We start from the raw sequence: 18033 nt of genomic DNA, 5'->3' as shown, positions 1-18033 counted from the left end.
TCTTATTTTCAATTTTAGTATTAGAAAGAAAAATTTAAAAAAATAAAGTTTTTTTTTCCTGAAAATTTTAGAAGCTTCACTACAAAACATAACCATATCGGTTCACATGTTTTAAGAAGCTTACCCAACTTGGAGAACTCAATTGGTTTAGAGGTTTTCGAGATCTTAATATATATTTTTACCTAAACCATTGAAAACGTAATTATATTCCCGATTCAAAACCGGTTTATGCCTTTAGGAAAAAAAACGAATAAACATAAAAGTGTAGCAGCTACAATGGATTTATTATTACTTGGATCCTAAACCAGAGTATCGTGTACTCTAATAAAGTAAAACTTGTCCATGTTAGCAACCTAAATTGGAGCATTTTCTTCATATCATAATATCCAAAAATTCTATATCCTTTTTAACTGCATCTTTTTTATTTGCTTTTTTTACAAATAATTATTATATACTTTTGGTTTTCAATTTTTTATTTTTATTTTTTTTTCAGATAAAAATATACAGATATTTATAGATTATAATGAACGACGGACCTGATCAGCTAGTTCCTGTAAACAATTACATCACGTGGAAGGTAAGTTTCTACCCGTCTGCCATACTGACGTACAGACCAGTGGCGTGCACAGGTTTTTTATTATACTCGGCAAGGGTGAGGTAATAATGAACTCATATGAGATAGTGGGTCAAGTCATAATGTGCTTGAACGTGGAGCTTCAACTGCTTCTATTGGCTATACAAAAGAGTCTCAATCTACTCCATGTCAACTTAGGTCTGAACTCTAAGAAAAACTATGGCTAATCAATCAATCAAACATTTTTTACCATGCAGTGGGGAGTATTAACCACATAAAAAAGGCGGTGACGACCCTCTTGTGAATTTGTTTACACTTATCTAATGATAAGGGGAATGTACACAAAAAATAAGAAACAGCTTCTGAGACATGTGCATTTTAGTTCAGTGATTAACTCAGAAAGACATACAGAAGGACATACAATAAGAGAGGGGGGACAAACTTATAATGGGTGTGAGGAGGAGTGCCCCCCCCCCCCCCACCGGGCCACCCCTATCCTCTCCCCTTTTTCTTGCACTCAGACTTCAATTTTATAATAGCTTTTTAAAAAATCTGAAATAATTAATCTTCTTTCCCATTACATAATTACTTAAAAAACAAGTATAATTTATCTTTATGTTTATTGCAGTTTTTTCTTGTTTTTGAAAAAATATTTAAAAGTGCATATTTTTTATCTGGAATTATAAAAACACAATTTAAACAAGGAAGACAACATCCATGAAAATATAAGCTTAACTTATCAGACGGTCGACAAACTAACATTAACAAGGCATTTAATATTCATAACAAAGAAATGATAATCTGAACGTAAATTCTGTTTAAATGTAATCTAAATTTACATTAATACAATATTTATGCTTTATAAGGACATACTTACATATTAAGACTTAAAGAGATGCTACGGTCATAACATTGTGCTTTATCGCTCGTGGGTTCTATAATTAAAAAATAGTGAAAATTCGACAATACATAATAATTATATGATATAAGAGATTAACATATTACTGTCTGGTAAAGATTATAGAGTTGCTACGCCATTTATTTTATGTCTAACTTTTATAAGAATCATCATGCTAACTTTAAATCAAAGGATAATTTTTACATGCCTAAATTAACGAAAAGAGCCTTTATCTGTTACGTACGGACGGAATGACTCAAATATAGAAAAGCTTCGATTAAATGTTCAACTGGGAGGGGGGGGGGGGTTTATTGTAGAAGGTCCACAGGTTAAATAAGTGATTTTGTTCACAAAAACATGATAATAAATTGGCACTCCTTTGGCACATTCCATACAACTTTTTATGTCTCTACAGCATCTCTATGATTGACATCTTCCCTCTCTGACTGACTGACCAATCGACTTCCCTCAGAAATTGTGGATATGATCATGGAGGGAGGGGACATTGGGCTGTTTATTACACTAGTCCCCAAAGTTTTATAATAATTTTTCCGTTGGTTTTACAACTTTGGAGAATTTTTATTGAATTTTGATAGTTTGATTCATTAATTTGAGTGTCCAAATATTTCGTCACTGAATATAATCGACAGAAGGGGTAATTTTGTGTATCATCATTGGTAATATACATCAATTTATAGGCCATTGTCTTATCCTATATAGAACCCTGAGTTTCAAATATATTTTAGGCCATCCAAAAAAGTTCTCCAAGCTTTTCAGCAATTGGATGTAATCGTGCTTGTTTTTATTGTGTTACATTGTCATTTCCTCCATCTTTCTGTTTAAATCCTTTCAAAAGATGGTAGATTATCAACAAGAATGATAACATCCATATCAAATCATAGTGAACCTCTCACTCTCGCTTTTATATCATGATGTATGTTGCTTAGCTAAGTTTACCATTACATATAGCTTTATTAATTTTGTGTGTAATCGTTATTTATCATTATTATTACATAATTATATTTGACTTGCTATTCTTATTTTCCTCTTATTTATGGACTTACTGACGTGCATAGAAAAATGTGATTTATAGAGCAGCTTAGCTCCTCTCAATCAAATTCATGAATGAAAAACGTATATGCACTGTGAAAGTTGATAGGTGTTGTAGTTGCAATTTTAGTTACTAGTCACGCTTTTCCTCAACAGTTTAGCGGATTTAAAACCAACACGCATCAAGCGGTCAATGGATTTTATAAATATACACATTTGCTGAATCAAAACTGGTTTTACCTAAATTGTATCTGCTCCTTCTTCGTGTCTATAGTATTTCAAAGATTTTTAATAAAAATATGTGATTATTTGACTTTAAAATAACCTTTAATCAAAAATCATCTTATAGTTTAAAGCTTGTAAATATAATTTTGTCACATTTGTTGAGGCTTTAAAACAATATTTTTAACACTTCAACACTGCATATTTAGGATGTATAACAGTGGTTATTTTATGCATTATTAGTGATATAAAAAGCACTAATCCTAATTGATTAGATACTTAGCCGTTTATTACACAAAAGTCTATCTTTTCTGTTCTAAACCATTTTGAATTTTATATGGATAAACTTTTGATATAATGAAACAGTAAGTAGGTTAATATATGACACGAAAGGTTCATTTAAAAACATTACTTTAAAAGATATACATGAATACACTTCATTAACTATGTTATTACTTAATAGTTACTAGGTAAAGTATATGCTTTTTAATTTTAATTGCATTAAAGTTGACAAAAATTTGATTATGATCATCTGATATGTTTTGTATGTAAACAGTATGTATTTTATCTGTAGCTTAAGATTTCGATAGCTGATTTAGTTCTACACTCTAGGAAAGCTTCACGTACATAGGACCCAGGATGGGTTCAGGCTATTTGATTTTTAGATTCAAGTCTCTGGATGATTTTTATGCCTTACCCCTTAGAAAACAGACCAACTAGATGCTAGAGGCACAATCGCTATTTTTTTATATAGAGATATATATAGTATATTTTAATTTAACTTCAAATTAATGTCTGGTGTATTAAAGATTATTTAGCAATTGAAAACAATTTTTATTTAATTTTGTATTTAAGACATGGCAAAACCTTTTTCAAAAGTGATCATAATCTACATAGGTCAAAGATTTTGGTCCATGTGGATCTATAATTATAATTAAAAAAAACAAGACTTTTTTTGATGCTTGATTTTAATAGTAAAGATTTTCTTTATTAAGGATTGGTCTGTCTGTCTATAACGGATAGCTCTTATCATTAATTTAGGCCTTTTATAATTGTCCTATTGATTTCATACTTGGCATGGTTATTCCTTTAGTAGTAAGGTACGATTTAGAAAGCATAGCAATTCTACAATAAGTTTTAAACCTTTGTGTAATAAATACTACAACAAGGTACAACGTTATAAACGAGGCACATCTATAATAAAGTCCTAAAAATGTAGGAATGTCCTTAAACAGTATGTTGTATTTTGCAACAAATTTACTTAATAGTAATACTATTTAATGTACTAGCGGCTTCGCCCCTAGCCTCTAGGGGCTTCGCCCTATATAGTTATGGGAAGTCAACCCTCCTTAATAGAAATATTCAAAAAAATATTCTTTGTTTAATTACTCTGTGGTAAAATTAAACCCAGGTTGTGCGCTTTATGCACAAAAATTTTAATTTGTACAAATTAAACCCAGGTTGTTTGCCGTATACACAAAAATTTCAATTCGTAAAAATTAAACCTAGGTTGTTTGCATACACAAAAATTAAAATTGAAAAAAAAATATTTTTATTTTTTTTTGTTGGGGGGGGGGGGTGGATTCATGGGGGCTTCGCCCCATGTTGCAGTGGGGTTCCCCCACCCCAATTACTGGTTTTTGTATACAAAAATTTTAAAAAATTAAAAATTTTGGAGGTGAGGATTTTTCTTATTTTTGGGGGGGTTGGGGTGTCCCACCCCCCAAGAAAATAGCTTAAAACCACCAAAGGACCAGTAGGTATATTCCCAGAAGGGTAGAGCCCAATTTGATCAGCAGTTACTGAGATTTTACGAAAAATGTAAAAAAAAAATTTTGGGGGGTTGGATTTTTTTTATTTTTGGAGGGGTTGGGGGTGTCCCACCCCCCAAGAAAATAGCCTAAAACCACCACAGGACCAGTAGGTATATTCCCTGAAGAGTAGAATCCAATCGGTTCAGTGGTTACCGAGATCTTAAGGGACAGACAGACAGACGGACAGACAGACGGACAGACGGTCAGACGGACAGACGGACAGACATCAAGCTACTTTGTATTATAGATAAGAACTATTCAGTTTTTAACTAATTAGACTATACTTATTAATAACTTTCCTTTGATATAATCAATTAAATGCCTAATTTCTTCAACAATCTATTGTTTATGTGTTTGATAACTTATACTATTGTGTCTTTCATACAAAATTCGAGTGTTTAATTGCTTATTGTTTTTATATAAACAAGGATGAAAACATCCATAAAACCAAGCTATGAAACCGTATGACAAACGAATATTATTAATTGTAAAGTTTCAGAACTGAATAATCAGAATATAAATTTATTAAAGTCTAAACAAAATTATGAGTAAATTTTTTTATAAACGGTTTAAATACAAGTTAATGTTTAAGGACATAATTACATTTTTAGGACTTGATAAAGAGATGCATCGCCTATAACATTGTACTTTGTTGTCCTATGAATAAGTTTCCCAAAATTCAGTTCAATCGGATAATTTTATCACATAAAAATATGTTGTTTTAATTTTTTTTTAAATCAACAGTTTAAATTAGGCGTTCGGAAATTCTGGTAACGATTTTAGAGTAGCTACACTTTCTCTAAGTTGTACCTAAATACTACAGGAATAACCTTGCAAAGTTTGAAATCGATAGGAAAATTCTAAATTAACGGAAAAAGCTAACTGTTCCACTAAAAATGCTAACATTTCCACCTTCAAATCTAACTTTTACTGACGGACAGACGGACGTACGGACGGAAAAGAAATTATAGAAAAGCTTCGCTTTTAATAACAGTAAATATGTTGTAAATCAATTCTGTCAGTATTTTTAAAAGCGAAGCTTTTCTATAATTAGGGTCGGTCCGTCCGTACGTCCTTCACAAACGGATAGCTTTTTTCGTTAATTTAGGCATGTTAGAGATGTCATATCGATTTCAAACTTTGCATGGTGATTCCTTTAGTAATTAGGTACGATTTAGAAAGTAAAGCAGTTTTCAACAAATTTACTTACAATTTTGCTTCGACTCTTATACATTTATATTCTGATTATTCAGTTCTGATACTATATAAGTGTTAATGTCCGTTTGTCCTACAGTTTCAGTGCTTCGCTTTTATGGATGTTGTCATAATTGTTTAGTTAAATGATATGTTGATTTTTCATTACTGTTTTTACTTTCTAAGTTTAAGATTTCAAGGTATTTTGAAGAAAAAAAGCATTAATTAAAACCAGAAGGTACTGCCGTCGACAATTTCATGAGTTATAATTAATCTACAAAAAAAGTTTTTAAAACAACTACTGCTTTCATGTGTTAGAGGTAATATACATTTTACATCAAAGGCTATTTTAAAGTCAAATCATAACACATTTTTAGTCAAATTCTTAAAAATTCTATAATCTGGAAGAAGGAGCAGATACAATTTAGCTAAAACCAGTTTTGATTTTGCAAATATGTCTATTTATAGGATCCATTGACCGCTTGTTGCGTGTTGGTCATAAATCCGCTAAACTGTTGAGGAAAAGTGTGTAGTTGCTTCGCCCTTAGCATCAAGTTTTGAAATACAAAAACAATGATGACAATATCCATAAGAATCAAAACACAAAAATGTCATGGAAAGCACAAACGACCAACGTGAATTAAATAGTAGATTTCCAGTGGTCATAAAAAAATATGGAAGACAAGAAAAAAAATAGTACAGTGTACAATAAATGCTTTTTCGTAAAGGGTATCATTTTAAAAATCCACAGTCTTTAATGAACTTAGAAAATTACATTTCCTCCATAGCGTGACGGACGGACCGACAAAGGTATCTAGAATACATGCTAATAGAACTGTTATTGTTATAACCATAATTTGGATATAATGGGCTTTTAAACTCCTTAATATTGATGTTACATATCTCACAAAGCAGTTTCAGTAGTTTCTTCAGATATATTATTTATGTTTTCTTTTTATTTTAGGTGGATGGAGCTGTCAAATTACGTGTTGAAAGGTAAGAGATTTCCTATGAGGGAGGGATCGGACATTGGACTGTAAATTCCACTGGTACCCAAAGTTTTTAACTACATTGGCTAGTACTTAGGGTATTTTTGCTAACTTTCGATGGCTAGGAGTGACCAAACTTTTCAGTCAATAAATGGAATTTACATAAGAAGTAATTTTTTTTTATATATTGAAGATTTTTTTTTAATTTTTCGTGCATTATCTTATCCCTGCTTCCTATAGGTAGTTTAATTTCATATTGGCAGAAATTGGAAAGATCTGCCTATCCCTTTTTCACCCCATAATGGTTTCACAACCCCCTGGTAAAACAGTGTACGCCACTTCTTATGACATGACGTTTATGGTTTATAAACTAACAGTCAAATTTTTTTAAATGGGGGGGGGGGGGGGTTCTAAATGTTTTAATAGTAAATTGTGATAACTTGCTAAGAAATTCCAAAACCGCATTCCATCGTAAAAATAGTACTTAAAAAAAGTACAATTAATCTTAAAATAATATTGTTCAAAATGAAGTAAAATGATCTAGGTATAATTTAATCTTTCCCCCAATTAAGAGCAAAAATTTGTGATTGGGTTACGAATTTCTTCCTTGCACCCATTTTTACTTGTTAGTTACCCAAAACCAAGATGTAAAAAACAATTACCCCAGTATATCATCCTGATATAAAAGTAAAGGTGTGTCTTTCTGTCTGTAGATTAGAATCTCGATAACTGCTTAACCGATATGGTTCTCTATTACAATAAAGCTTCTTTTTTGTCCAGGGAAGGTCTATAAATTGGGTATAGAATTTCCACCCTTCCAAGAGAAATACTGATAAAATACCCAAAGGCCCATAGAGGCTTCTAGGGGCGTAACCGGTAGTAATAAATAACGAATGATAATAAATCTTTACAGGTTAGCTTCTCATAGGTCCCGGGTAGGTTTATAACCAATTTGTGGGAGGGTACCACCACCCCCCAAAGAGAAATCTTCCCTAGAAAAAAATGACTCTCCTATAAAAAATTAAAAAAAACTTATTTTAATCTAAAATGAAAAAATGGGGTTTGGGATTAAACTCCCCCCTCCTAAGTGCCCCTAGAGGCCTTTAGGGGCTAACCCGCTAGTTTAATATCTAAGATTAAATGATTAAAATTTCATAACATCTAACCATATCCCAACTAAAAAAATAAAGTTGCGCAATTTATAAGTCTGCAACACAACAACCAAGCCGTTTCCTAGATCTTATTCTACAAATTTATGACACCATATAAGTAGGCTGGTTAAATAACACATTCAACTGTTCTACTATGAATTATAATAGTTAAGGAACCAATTAAAGCTTAAATTCTAAACAACATAAGCACGCCTTGGGCAAATGCTTTCTTGAAGAAATAATTCGGAAAATTTTTGTGAATTTTTATAATTATCTATTTAACATTTCGTCAATGAAAATGCGGGTTCGCACCATAGGTCTGTCAGATAGAGTTTAGGCAATCAAAGAGTTTCCTGTAAACTGTTATGCTTCTATTTTTTCAAAAATGGTGGCTACGCCCCTAAATGACTCTTTTAAAATATCTACTAGATAAATAATTTGTCTATGTTAAGATCAACATCTTCCCAGGACCTATGATAAGATACGTTGTAAATAAGAACCATATCGGTTAAGCGGTTAGCGAGATCCTTCGGTACAAAAAGACAGATCCTGTTACTTTATTATGAGGATACTTTCGAGCCTTTTCTACATTTAGATAGTATTTAATTGTTAATAGTTAAAACCGTCCTACCTTTGCATATTTTATTCCTCTATTTCAACAATTTTACGAAAATTACCTTTTTATCTTTGCTTTTAATAGCTTTCCTCCTTGTTAAAAAATGATTTCTTTAATTCTTTTATTTTTCATTGTTTGGTATATAATAGTAAAATTCTTCCCCAATTAAACCTTTTTATGGCTTTAAATATCTTCCAAAAATCTATGCTTATGAAAAAACGCAAATCTAAATCACAAAACTAAATTAAGATTTACTAGGCAAAATGAAAAGTTTTTATTTTTACTACAATTTTTTTTACTGAATGTTATGTGTTTGGTCAGATAGACAGACGCACCAAAACTTCTTGGAGAGTTTTTACGTTTTAAAAATGTAAATATTTTTTAGGGTGCGTCACTCCAATAACTTTTAGGCTAGGTAATTTACAGAAAAATTATTTTGTTTCAAATGAATTTTAAGAAAAAATAAACATTTTGTTACTTTTATATTAGGATGTAATGTAGCTTTTGGTACGGTTTTAAGTTTTATTTCATCGAATGAAACGTTTGAATTAAAATATTTTATGTATAAATTTTTATTTCTAGTCTGCTTAGTTTAAATTAGAAATTTTCTTGGTAGTATCCCCATAATCGTTTTTTTGACCGCAGTAACCCCTTCATTGTAATTAAAATATTTTTTCAAGCGCTTTTAAACTGAGCATAAGTATTGAATAATAGTTATTTCTCGCATCGTATTATAAATGGCTTTCCGCGGATATAGGATGTACAATTATAAGATTAAAACTAGTTTTTTTTAGCCCCGAGGTGCCGAAGGCACCGGCTAAAAAGTCTTTTGATTGTACATTTTTATATTCGTAGAAAGCTGGATATAATTCGGTGCTAGACATAGTTTTTTCGTATGGATGAGAGCTGGTTCCTATCCACCGGATTTGAATGAATACGAGAAATAATTTTAAAAGCACAGCTACTCTTTAATAATTACAAGAAAGTGCGTTTGTCCATCTATAAACATCTATTTTGACGCTTATTTTTACATGATGTAATTATCCTATTAGCTTGATTTGAACAGGGATAAGGGATGGGAAACGTAAGAAAAAATTATTCCAGGCCTATTTTCCAACTAGGCCTAAAAAACTAGTTTCGGGATGACGCAGTAGTTAGATTTAAAAACTATGAACAATGATGAAATAGCTATTATATGAATGCAAAGAAAAAAAGTATAGAATAGAATTCAGGTAGTTGATTCCACCTAGCATAAAATATAATAAAAACTTTTCAAAGAACCAATATGTTAGTGGGTTTAAGTAGAATCCCGTTAAGATGGTCATTACTTCGCCACCCCCCCCCCATTTAAAAAAAAGTTTTTTTTTGAGATGGTTAAATCTGATTTATTTTCAAACATTTTAAGGGGGGATCTACTTCACACCAAAATTTGTATATAGAAATAAACATCGCTTTAGCCCCCCAGCTTTAATAAATAAATTAAGTAGAATTGAATAAGTACATGGGTAACATTCTATCAACTAGTTGTTCCATAGCATACATATAAATTAAGAATTTAAAAAAAATAATTTTACGTTAAAAATTAACAGAAAAGTTTAATTAAGTGTGCAATAATTTTTACCAAAATTAATGAAAATTTTTTTTAACAAAACACAGTACACTTTTTATTTACATATTGAACTAGTTTTGTATTTGTAATCATTTAGGTGGGTTATCAATTCCACATGAAATATAACTTTTAAATTGTCTAAAGACATGAGTTTTTCACATTTTTCTGAAGTATAAAATGTTGAATCCTACGCAGTCTTCAAAAAACGATCTCTCTGTTTATGTTTTGCTATATGGACATTTATTAATGTGTAGATTTAATAATAAGTTGATGTGATTGAACATCATATATATTGTAGTCATTCTGATAGCAGAAAATTTCCATTGTTTTCATTCTAATAGCAGAAATTTATGTTTGCTTGAATTAATTTAGCCAATTAGGAACTGGGGGAAGCGTTGGTTATTAATTAATTGGTTAATGCTAAAAGCAAGTTTCAGGCTATTGGATATTAGCCTACAGCCAATAATGAACTGGCGAAAATAAGTTGATTTTATAGGCAAAAAAGAAAAGTTGCCCCATCACTTTAAAAAGGAGGCTGAGACCTAATTTTCGGTCAGGTTTCCCATCCCTTATCCCTGGATTTGAAGATCTCTTTAACTTAAGTGTTTTAACTCATTTTGTTATTGTCATTTAAGCTTTAATTTTTCAAATATTTAAAGTAATTGTAGTGTTAAAGTGGTTTTATAGGTGTCACAATGGAGATTTGAGAGTTATTGCTAATTTCCTTTTTATTCTGAATAGATTAAATAATAAGCTTGCCTCAGTGCACCTCACTTCATTGCAATAATAAGTTTCTAAGATTCATTTTTTTCGTGCATTATTATATAAATACTAGTGGCTTCGCCCCTAGCCTCTAGGAGCTTTGCCCCAAGAGGTAATTTTAAAAAATTAAGTATCTCTGGTGCTGCAACCACCACATTTTTAATTAACTGCATAAAAAATATTGAGGGATTTTTTTTTTTTTTTTTGGGGGGGGGGGGGTTGTGGTGTCTTACGCCGCAAGGAAATAATTTAGAATCCAATCGGTTGAGTGTTTACTGAGATCTTAAGGGACACACAGACGGACGGACGGACAGACATTAAGCTACTTGTATTATAGATATATTTTCATTCCCAAACATTAGGTTGGGATATTAGCTAGAGATTTTAAGAAGAGAATAGAAAATGTACGAAGATTTGATATACATACACAATGACTATAATATATTAGATAAAATTTACTGGTTGAAAAGTTAAGAACCAACAGATTTCAAAATTTATAAAAGTAACCAAAGTTCCTTTGTGTACTAGCAAAATTACAGTCTAACTTTCCCCTTACTCCCTGGCTAATATAAATTCTTATTTTTAGACTTTTACTTCTATGAATAGGCCTTTACGTTAAACTGCAGCCATACTATCAAGACTAGCAACACATTGTAGAGTAGCTTCGCTACAAAAAGCTTCAAAGATGCTTTCTCTTACGTGCCACTCCCTTTAACATGTACCAGTAGAAAAACAAAATTATAATTTTTTTGGTGAACAAAACAGTGATAGATAAATGGGAGATAAATTAACTTTGTATTCATTTATTGTTGGGATTATGTGTTTGTGTTTAGTAATATCTCATGAACAGTCCTATCAAATTTGGATGTATTGTTTCAATATGCACTTTTAATGATCGGTGGTTATCAATGACTTATTTTCGAAATGACGCTATTATTACTACAATATTTAGTTAGTTTTAAGCTATTTTTGCTGGTTTGAAGGCCCATAACAGGGTATGTATGGGGCCAAACTTGTTTATCAATGATTTATACGTGAGACTGCTACATAGGAATTCAACAGTAGGGTAGATGGATAAATATTTCCACTCTTGAAAAGATGATCCAAGGGCATACCATACCTTACCTTTATTTTGAATTTATTTTGACATTAATGATTTATAGAAGATACATTCTATACATTTTTTAAAATTTAGTCATGGAAACTATTAATTTTTGAAACTATTCCGAACATTAATGACAAATTTTTTTTTTTGCAGTTTTCTTTTTTATCTAAATTGGCTAGTTTTGTTTTCGTTGTGCTACACAATTGTATAGATGAATAGAGGCTACCTTAGGCAGAATGTTACATACACAAAATTTAAAGATAAGGTATAAAATTAACGTTCATTTTTCTATCTCTGTGTGTATAAGAAAAAAAGAAATTTCAAGTCGAGAATATAGACAAAATATTTTCATTTTCCTAACTCTTGATTGAAGTCACATTTTTAAACACAGTAGAAAAACTAACAAATATCTTTTAAATGTTTTTGAGACTAAATAGAAAATATTTTAAATGGTAGCACAGCTACTCTATAAGTAGAATTAGTCTGTTTGTCCCTAATTTATCACTAAGTCATTCTAGAGAGATAAAAAGTCAATCTCGGTCTGGGTCGAAAAAGTATTGTTTACTATTATTTGATTATTGTTAATAGCATAACTTTCATGTACAGGCGGACTTTGAGAACACTTATTGAGAAGCTACGCTTTCAAATTATTATTTTACTGAGGTGTACAGAAGAAGGGTGTATTGTATATACCCCCCTTGGTGATATAAAGGGGATGGATTATTTTATTATGTTGATTATGGACAGCAGACACCCCCCCCCCCCCCCCATCTTACATTAAAATTACACCCCTCTTGTTGTAATCCCCCTAAAGCTCACACACCCCAACACCCCCTAGGATTTTTTTTCAAAATTTCAAGGATGCTTAGCACACCCCTCCCCACTGGCAAACCCTATGCACACCATTATTTTAATAAACCCCACTTTGTTACAAGCTGCTCAACTCTTGACATATTGCCTAAAAAAACTAACAAACATATACAATATATTTTAGAAATTTGTTTACTTTTGATTGATGGATGTCTAATGAAAATTGTAGATAGTTTATAATTAGAAAGCTCAAATATAAACAGAATCATTGATTTATCCATGTCTTATATAGAATGGGTTAAATAGAATGAAGGTAAATTAAACTACAAGCTTTGCTAAAGCAATTGTTAAAAGCGAAGCTTTTCTATAATTAGGGTCGGTCCGTACGTCCGTCCGTCCGTACGTCCGTCCGAGATAGATAGCTTTTATTCGTTAATTTAGGCATGTTAGAATTGTCCTATCGATTTCAACCCTTGCATGATGATTCCTGTAGTAGTTAGGTACGATTTAGAAAGCGTAGCAACTCTATAATCATTACCAGAATGTCCGTATGTCCATTTTAAACATGTTTATTTTTCTACTCTTTTAACAACAAATGTGATCTAATTATCCGTTTGATCTGATTTTTGGTATATTGATTCCTGAGACAACAAAGAACAATAGTATAAGCAAAGCAACTCTATAATCAAGTCCTAAAAATGTAAGTATGTCCAAAACATTATCCTGTATTAAGCAGTTTTTCAACAAATTTACTTACACTTTTGATTCGACTCTTTCGATACTTTTATATTCTGATTATTCAGTTTAGACACTATACAAGTGTTAATTTCCGTTTGTCCTACCGTTTCAGTGCTTCGCTTTTATGGATGTTGTCATCCTTGTTGATGTGACGGGACAATAGACTGTAAACTATACTAGCACCCAAAGTTTTATAATCACGTTCTCTCATTCTTAAGCGTAAAATCATTAGAAACTATCATTGAATCTTGATTGGTTGGTCTCATTTTTTTTTCATCCGCTTGTCGTCGGGAGGTGATAGGTTCGAATCTTGGTCCGACACCGCGTCATAACTAAAGACGTTAAAAATGGTTCCTACTGCTGCTATGTCAGATGCGCGACATAAATAGTTAGATTGGGGGGAATGCCTTGGCCCAAAACAGGCGCAACTCGTTACCATGCACAGTTGGGACTTCTCAGACAAAGGTTGTGCATCACAGAGAGTTGGTTGTCTGTTGGATGTTACCTAACCTAATATCCTTGGGTGTTTGGACAGAGAAGGGTGCGTAACAGTCATCCTTAGTTCTCCTGGATTGCTGGACCAGGACTTGGACAGTACATCGAGTCGATAAGGTCCGTGACTGCAATCCCGCCCGTACGAGGTAATTGAAAGGTAAGGGGACATTTGTTTCTTATCATTGAGATAAAATCAACCTTATTCGACGTTCACTCAAAGCCCAAAAATAATGGACTTAAAAGTGTATTAAACTGTATATAAGACATTTGCGAATATATTGATACCATTAATTTGCCTCTTAGATAGAAAAAAGTATGTTTTTTTAATATTTTTCTCTTGCTACAAATCAAATTTCAAATTTGAGTCACCAAAAATGCTAAACTAATTTTTGCTCTAGAAGAATCAATTTTTGGAGTTAGAAAGTGCTTAATACCTCATTTTAATTGCCTGGCATTGCTTTATAATATACAGGTAATGACTTGGTTTTTTATGGAACAGCTGACTAAAAAATCGAGGTTTTGTGATAAACCCACTTTTGTTGTTGCTCCATAAATGATATTTTTTTTCCCAATTTTTTTGGCTGTAAAGAAGCTTTATATATTCATATAACATCCACCTAAATTTGACTTTTGATATTTTATTTATAACATCACCAGAGGGAATTGAATTTTTGAAAAAAAATATCAATTTATATTTTACACTGCTATGCATTGTTCTTGTTCTTGTTTCTAAAAAAAATTATATTATAAAAAAGAGAATTATTTAACGCTTCTATAGGTATGTTTATCATTTTTCTAGGCTAAATATAACTATAATTACACCATTTTAAAGTTAGACATCATAACATATAAACACAATTATTGAATCGGTCAGTATTATTAAGCTGGCAACTCTTAAAACAGCTGCATTTCATTATACTATTATATAAAGTAGTAATCTTTTTTGTCTTCAGCTTAAGATTTCGACCATTACAGTACCTATTGAGTTCTGTGTTTTATGGATGCTTCTTATAGGACCCTGGATAGTTTTGGAATTTTGAAAAAAATATCAATTCATATTTTACACTGCTATGCATTGTTCTCGTTCTTGTTTCTAAAAAATATTTTTATAATTAAAAAGAGAATTATTTAATGCTTCTATAGGTATGTTAATCATTTTTCTAGTCTAAATATAACTATAATTTCAGCATTTTTTAAACATCATTATATTCAAGTTATTGTAATTTTTAAATAAAATATCAATATCAAGAACTATTGGAACAATTTTTACCATGCAAAACAAGGTGTTATAAAGTGTAGGATCCCTCACAATATCTATCTGTCTGTCTATAATGCATTACACATGTAATGCTAATAGAGAGGATGCTATAAGAGTGCTCTTATAATGTGAACTTCTCATAATTGAATGGGCTTCCTGAAACCAGAGACCATAAAGTTGGCCTAGTCACTACAAGGGGGAGTGCAGGAGTATCCAGGGGGAGGTGCTTGTAAAAGGGAAATTTTTTTTAGGGATGGGGGTAATCACCCCCCGTAATATATTATGGGGGGTATAAAACCAGCCTTTTAAATTTTTTTTAATAGGAGTAAAGAAAATCCTTAAAACTTACAAATCTAGGAATCAAACTAGCACCCCAACCAATAATCGGTTCCATGCCAAATGTAGGAGTGGAAAACATTGGAGGGACAAATGCTTGAGTCCCAAACGTCAGAGTGGAACAAACGCAGGAGTGGGACAAACGTTGGAGTGGACAAACGCAGGATTTTTGGGACAAACATCGGAGTGGACAAACACAGGAGTCCCAAACTTTTTTTTCAATTTTGAATTTTTTTTATACAAACACAGCCCCCCCTACCTTCGTCCTGTTACTTTTCTTAGTTAGGTTAGGTTAGGATATAGGCTAGGGGGCTGAGCGCTGCAGCCATAGTCATTATTTTGTAGACAAGGGTATAAAAAATTTCAAAATTGTAATATTATTAAAATAGTAGACACTCCTAGGTTTTATTTAAGCAATGTCCACTCCAATGTTTTCCACTCCAACGTTTGTCCACCTTGATGTTTGTCCACTCTGACGTTTGTCCCATTCTTACGTTTGTCCACTCCGATGTTTGGGACTCCTGCATTTGTCCACTCCGACATTTGGGACTCCTATGTTTGAGGTAGAACCCCAATAAGTAAATCTCAATAAAACTTGATAAAATTATGCAAAATATCAAAGTATTCAATCCCTGAATTTCAACCATCTAACTTGAATAGGAGTAGAGAAAATCATGAAAACTTGAAATGTAGGAATCGATATAGCCCACCCCAGTTTTTTGGCAAATCCTATTGAAACTTGATGAAAATATGGAGTATTGATAGAGAGAGAGAATATTCAATCCATGAAAATTTCAGCCTTCTATCTTTTATAGAAGCCGAGAAAATATCGTTTTCCCCTTTCTGTCTCAGACAGACAGACATACCAATGAACAGACATACAGATGAATGGACAGACAATGGACGGACAAATATTTTGAATTATAGAGTAGCTTCACTACTAAAAAACTAAATAGGATAATTGTTGTACACAAATTGATTTCAGTATGTTTTAAATGAGCTTACTTAATCAAGGACGTCCAAGCTTTTTGATTTGGGGGGAAGGGGGGGGGAATTGAAATATCTAAATTTGGGCATCCCCATGTTCATTTTGTGGGGTAATCTTTATATAATAGAGGCAAGGACGTCAAAGCTTTTTATATTTTTTTTTTTTGGGGGGGGGGAAGGGGAAGATTAAAAATTATGGGGTCGCCCCAAATTAATTAATAACCCTTAACCCCCTAACCCCCCCCCCCCCCACCGGGACATCCCTTTACATAAAGTAATGATTATAAAGTTGCTAAGTACCTTACTGCTACAAAAATCATCTTCCAACATTTAAGATTAATTCTAACACGCCTGAATTAACAAAAAGAGCTAACCATGGCGTGGATATACACATCCTAATTGTAAAAATGTTTTGCTTTTTAAAATTGTAAATCAATTATTCAGGAATCATTTTACTTTGTTTATTTACTAGCAGCTGCGCTCCAAGCATCTAGGAGCTCTGTAATTAAAGGAGTAAGGAAATTAGTAAAATAGCCTTATACTTTACTGAAATCTTAAGCTACAGACAAAAAAGCTTTATATAATATGTATTAATTTGTAAAACTGCAAATGATAAAATATGACCTATTTTTTTCTCTTTAAAGATTCTCTTCAAACACCTCCCCCTTTTTATATAAAGATGCTAATTCCCCCCCAACCCTAAGAGGATATAAGCAGTAAAAAACCCCGCAGGGGGCACAATTTTCTAGCACTTCTTTCTTATTTAGTCTTTTAAAAGGATTCAAAATGCATTGACATATATATATATTTTTTTTTAACTCTTATTTTACACATCTTAATTGGAACTGATGATCTATTTTTATAGAGAAACATATGTATTCCATCATTAAAAAGTTAAAAAATTAAGTGTGTTTATACATATAATAATTACTATATATAATAGGATAATGAAATGCAGCTGTTTTAAGGGTTGCCAGCCTAACAATACAGACCGATTCAATAATTGTGTTAATATGTTAAGATGTCTAACTTTAAAATGGTGTAATTATAGTTATATTTAGCCTAGAAAAATGATAAACATACCTATAGAAGCGTTAAATAATTCTCTTTTTTATAATATAATTTTTTTAGAAACAAGAACAAGAACAATGCATAGCAGTGTAAAATATAAATTGATATTTTTTTTCAAAAATTCAATTCCCTCTGGTGATGTTATAAATAAAATATCAAAAGTCAAATTTAGGTGGATGTTATATGAATATATAAAGCTTCTTTACAGCCAAAAAAATTGGGAAAAAAAATATCATTTATGGAGCAACAACAAAAGTGGGTTTATCACAAAACCTCGATTTTTTAGTCAGCTGTTCCATAAAAAACCAAGTCATTACCTGTATATTATAAAGCAATGCCAGGCAATTAAAATGA

General features: G+C 31.7%; 1 protein-coding gene across 1 annotated transcript in view; it reads left to right on the top strand.

Moving 5' to 3' along the window:
* Positions 1–489: 489 nt before the first annotated feature.
* The window catches only part of LOC145332702 (long-chain-fatty-acid--CoA ligase ACSBG2-like), a 46921-nt gene continuing 29377 nt past the window's right edge, over positions 490–18033 (top strand). The window contains exons 1-2 of the mRNA XM_080177720.1: positions 490–577; positions 6717–6748. Coding sequence (XP_080033846.1) covers positions 524–577; positions 6717–6748 — 86 coding nt within the window. The 5' untranslated portion in view covers positions 490–523. The remainder of the gene's footprint in view (positions 578–6716; positions 6749–18033) is intronic.

The sequence above is a fragment of the Acartia tonsa genome, chromosome 11, assembly GCF_053477335.1.
Source record: "Acartia tonsa isolate MP-2025a chromosome 11, ASM5347733v1, whole genome shotgun sequence".
NCBI classification, from domain to species: Eukaryota; Metazoa; Arthropoda; class Copepoda; order Calanoida; family Acartiidae; genus Acartia; species Acartia tonsa.
This window is presented reverse-complemented; position numbering and strand designations above follow the sequence as displayed.